The 4,655-nt window shown below is 37.3% G+C and overlaps 1 protein-coding gene across 1 annotated transcript; it reads left to right on the top strand.

The window, feature by feature from the left end:
• Positions 1-244: 244 nt before the first annotated feature.
• Positions 245-4,171, top strand: LOC144839257 (N(6)-adenosine-methyltransferase catalytic subunit METTL3-like). Its single transcript, XM_078694572.1, has 5 exons — positions 245-413; positions 2,077-2,201; positions 2,423-2,601; positions 3,591-3,908; positions 4,040-4,171. The coding sequence occupies exons 1-4, from the start codon at positions 245-247 to the stop codon at positions 3,700-3,702; spliced, it is 585 nt and encodes a 194-aa protein (XP_078550698.1). The 3' UTR covers positions 3,703-3,908; positions 4,040-4,171.
• Positions 4,172-4,655: the final 484 nt, after the last annotated feature.

Below are 4,655 nucleotides of genomic sequence, written 5' to 3'. Positions count from 1 at the left end.
AGACGCAATCCACCCCGTATCGATGCAATTTTCCTTGACTGGTCAAAGGCATTTGACAGAGTTAGCCACCCTATCCATGGATAAATTGCACAAGTATGGCTTTTGTGGGAACTTACTGAATTGGTTGCATTCTTTCCTGTCGAATCGTGAACAAGCTGTTTCTTACAAAGGCACTCTTTCCTCTTCGGTTCACGTTACATCTGGAGTGCCTCAGGGCTCGGTGCTTGGCCCTATTCTTTTTAATATGTATATTGCAGATCTTTCTACCTTGATCTCATCTCACATGCCACAATATGCTGACGACACTGTTCTCTATAGAGTAATCAAATCCCCAGTTGATTGTGACTTTTTACAGGCTGACCTCAACTCTATCATTAAATGGGGTGAAACAAATCGTATGTCCCTCAATCCTGGTAAATGTAAAGTCATGGAAATAACCCGCTCAAAAAACCACAACTCTTTGCAATATTTCATCCTTAATAATCAAATCGAAACAGTGTCCCACTATAAATACCTTGGAGTTACTTTAACCAGTGGCGGATCCAGGGGGGGGGGGGCGTAACCTCCGCACGCCCCTCCCCCTCCCTATAAATCTGGAGAGAAAAAAAATTTATCCTACCATAAGGGAAAAAAAAGGGGAAAAAAGCGTAAAAAAGAGTAAAGTACTTTCACTTTTGGTTAAAACACATTCAGCACCGTGCTAATTTACTTTTTATTAGAGGTCTCCATTGCCGTTGCTGTCTGTAAATTTCTAAGAGTTGCGAAATGAATAGCCTATTTTCACCTGAAACGCATTTTGGTCCCTGGATGTAACATGATATTGACGCGTGTATCGTACCCATACTCGGGGCACGAACGATTCGTACAAAGGACACCGCCATACAACCGCGTAGGCCTACCCATTGTTTATATCGCTGGCAGTCAGCAAGCATAAATAAAAGTGTATATACGTCAAAATTGGCACGGCGTGGTTACCTACAGATCATCATTATAGAGGATAATAATGTTAATAATAATATAGTACACTAACTGTGGTAACTGTGTACTGTGGTAGTATACATTAGCAACCGATTTTTTTTCCTAGGCCACCCACTGTATCAATACCTATTATATTTATATATTTGATTTCTTCAACAAATTGATGTAAATAAATATTGATCTATAATAAGCATTAAATTTGCGCTTTTTTCGGGGCTTCCCCTAGATGTACGTTCGAATTGAACTTGAACGCAACGCAATCAAAACTAAATACTGAGTGAATGAAATCGGCAACAAAATGTTATATCGTCCTGTAATTAATCACGTGTGTTTATTGGAGGGAAGAGTATGATCGTTTTGCTCATTGGTGGCATGCTACACATGAGTGTGTTTTCCTGCAAATTAAAGGTGCCATTTATCATCAATTTTATGTGCGAGAGTACCATTTTTTCCGGCCATCTGGGGCGTCATTTAATAACATGTTCTGTCGACGGCCCTGGACAGGCACCTTTTTCCGCCATGTACGTGCAAACGCTGACTTGCGCGAAACGCCCTGTTGTGACGATTTTACTCAAAATAAGCCTATTGGGAAAATGTCACTCTTTAATAGGCTATTACCTCAGTTTTCATATTTAAAATATCAATTTTTATACATTTATTTAACGTGAGAGTGCCATTTCCGACCATCTAGAGGTGTTAAATTTTCAAAATCGTCTCTCAACTCAGCCCCTACCATGGTGGGGCTGCGTTGGTGCGGACTCTCTAAAGTTGCGCCCCCCCCCCCCCCTTTTCACACAATCCTGGATCCGCTCCTGGTATAAGAAGTCTATATTACATAAATTTTCGCTTGCTAAGATAACATCCAGTGTACTCATTTTGTGTTTTTTTCCCTAGAAGCAACACACTGACTACATATTGGGACTACAAGCAAGCATGTGTAAAATATCAAGATTCTTGGAACAGGTTCTTGGAACACTTTCCCACCTGGATAAGGACACCTATTGAGTATTCTCAGTTCTCATAGGAATGCGATATTATTATATTTATTGCCTATTTGTACAGAGTTTATTTTTTATTGATGGGTGACCATACATTTACATTTGAATTTAACCAGATATAAACAAGTTGATGAAATCAGCTGGGTAAAGACCAACCAGCTTCAGAGGTTAATCCGAATAGGAAGGACAGGTCATTGGTTGAATCATGGGAAAGAACATTGTTTGGTAAATCAAGCTGTATTTATTTTGTAAATGTGTATTTATTGTGAATTCAGTTCTTTCCGTTTGATTTCCTTATTTAGACTTAGTTTGAATCGTCTAGCTTATTGAGAAATCATAATCAAGTTATGACACTCATAAAGACAATTTGTTGGCTTTACTCTACAGAAAATCATTGTGTTTTATTTTTATGGAAACTATTTTATCTGTTATATTTATTCATGTAGGTTGGGGTCAAGGGTGACCCTGCAGGGTATAATAGGGGCCTTGATTGTGATGTCATTGTAGCCGAAGTGAGAGAGACAAGTCACAAACCAGATGAAATATATGGATTGATTGAGCGACTTTCACCAGGAAAACGCAAGATTGAGTTGTTTGGGAGGATGCATAATGTACAGCCAAATTGGTATGTTGTTTCACTATACAGATTGTCCCCTTAATATGAGTGCCGCCTTATTAATGGTCTGTCCCTCTGAATAGGTGTTGACTGTTGTCAACACCAATATGTTTCCTGTCGTTCGTTTCATGGAAAAGTAATCCCTAGGGGTGTCCCAAAGAAGGAGTTTTATTGCTTCAATGGAATTTTAACATCTAGTAATACTGTTTTTTTAAACATTGATTGACTGTTAGGTGCCTTGCTAACAAGGTGGGATGAGAAGGCAAATGAGATCATCTTATTGTAGTGGATTGGTGGTAGGAATAGAGTTCCTAGGAACCTGTAGCCCTACATATATCACACTATCTAAAGGAAATATCCTAAAATAAAAAATAAGAAATTCCTATCTAACTGAATATCCCTTAAGTGAAATCCATATATTTATTGACTTAAGTGAAATATCTTGGTTAAGTGTATTTCAATTATTGCATCATAAATTATGCAAATCATGATTCGTTGGATTATGTCAGTATGGCTTAATTTGATAATTCAAATTTTGCTGAATTTTGTTTTTAATAATGAACTAATTTGCTAAAACATCCAATTTTAATAAACTTTTTTAAAGAGAAATTAATGTATTTCTTAAGTTCTTTTAGATTTATGATTATTCATTTTCTGTTTCAACGCCATCATCTATTTTTCTAGTGGATATTGAATAAATATAATAATGTATGTATTATGTTTATTTCATCATCACCATATAACATAACCTCATCAGCATTACCTGGTAAAATTCGTAGTCCCATATGTGAATGAACATTGAACACAAAGGCAAATAATAAACGCAAAGGCAATATTTTGAAAATCTTTGAAATCTTATATTTAAGCATTTGATATAATATGAGACATAATAATATTTATCATTCTGGTTAAAAAATATAATATATAGTTATAAAATCCAATGGTTTTGCAGTAATATTGATAATTAGTTGATTCTGTATAATATTGCACTTGATTAGTGTTTGTAGCATAACAATGCAGAGAGGAACCTGTGGCGTGAAGTATTGTGAACAGGATCAATGGTGTCAACTTCTTCATCATTCGCTGCAAGATCACTGTCATCATTGCTGACGTCATTGGCACTGGCATCATTGGCACTGGCATCTGTGCTGTCGATATCTTCACCGGTAGTATCCTGGATTTCCTCTGTCAGTGTTCTGTGGCAACAGATATTACGGATGCCTCGTCGAAGTCTGCGGAAAAGCCGCCTGAAAATTCCTGCTCGTGGTACATCTGTAGAATTCTGGTTAGCAGGGACATCACCAGCCAAATTGGCTGTAAGGAATAAATGCAATGTTTGTTTTTAATAATATAGTACTACAGTATTTGTATTACTAATTAAAAAAACATAATAAAATGCATGTTTATTTTTATGTAATAAAATAAATCACCTTCGCTTGGCTTGCAGGTTGAAACATCGTTTTTGAAAGTCTTACTATCCTTTTCATCTGCCTTGTCCATGGCGATGACATAACTGCTGTGGCGAATAATTTGAGCGACATACTGTCTGACTGCATTGACGTCAATCTCAACATCAGGGATGGGGTCATCAATTTCAACATCAAGGATGGTGTTGTAAATCTTGCCATCGGTGAGAGTGTCATCAATCTTGGGATCAGAGGCAGTTTTTTCAATCTTGCCATTGGACAATGTGTCGTCAATATTAATGTCAGAGATGGTGTTGTCAATCAAGGAGTTGGTTACATCGACAGTCTTCATGCTGGTTGAGATAATGCCGGAGATGTACTCATCCACGGCATTTTTGTCAATTTCTCCAATGTAATCCTTCACTTTTGTAGTGACTGCGACGGCATCTGGGGTACTATCGTCAAGGAACATGTTATTGTCGAAGACTTCAATGGCTGCAGCTGCTGCCTTGGTGGTGACATCCAGGTCACTGACCTTTCTTATGCTTTCTACATCTTGCACATGATTCTTAATATCTTCAGAACCACTGATGTATTGAGGTTCATCAAAAATGTCATTCAAGTCTGTAAAATGCAAACATTGTGTGACATTTTGTA

This window comes from Antedon bifida, chromosome 4 (genome assembly GCF_963402885.1).
Source record: "Antedon bifida chromosome 4, ecAntBifi1.1, whole genome shotgun sequence".
NCBI lineage: Eukaryota > Metazoa > Echinodermata > Crinoidea > Comatulida > Antedonidae > Antedon > Antedon bifida.
Note: the sequence above shows the minus strand (reverse complement) of the source record. Positions and strands in the feature narration are given on the sequence as shown.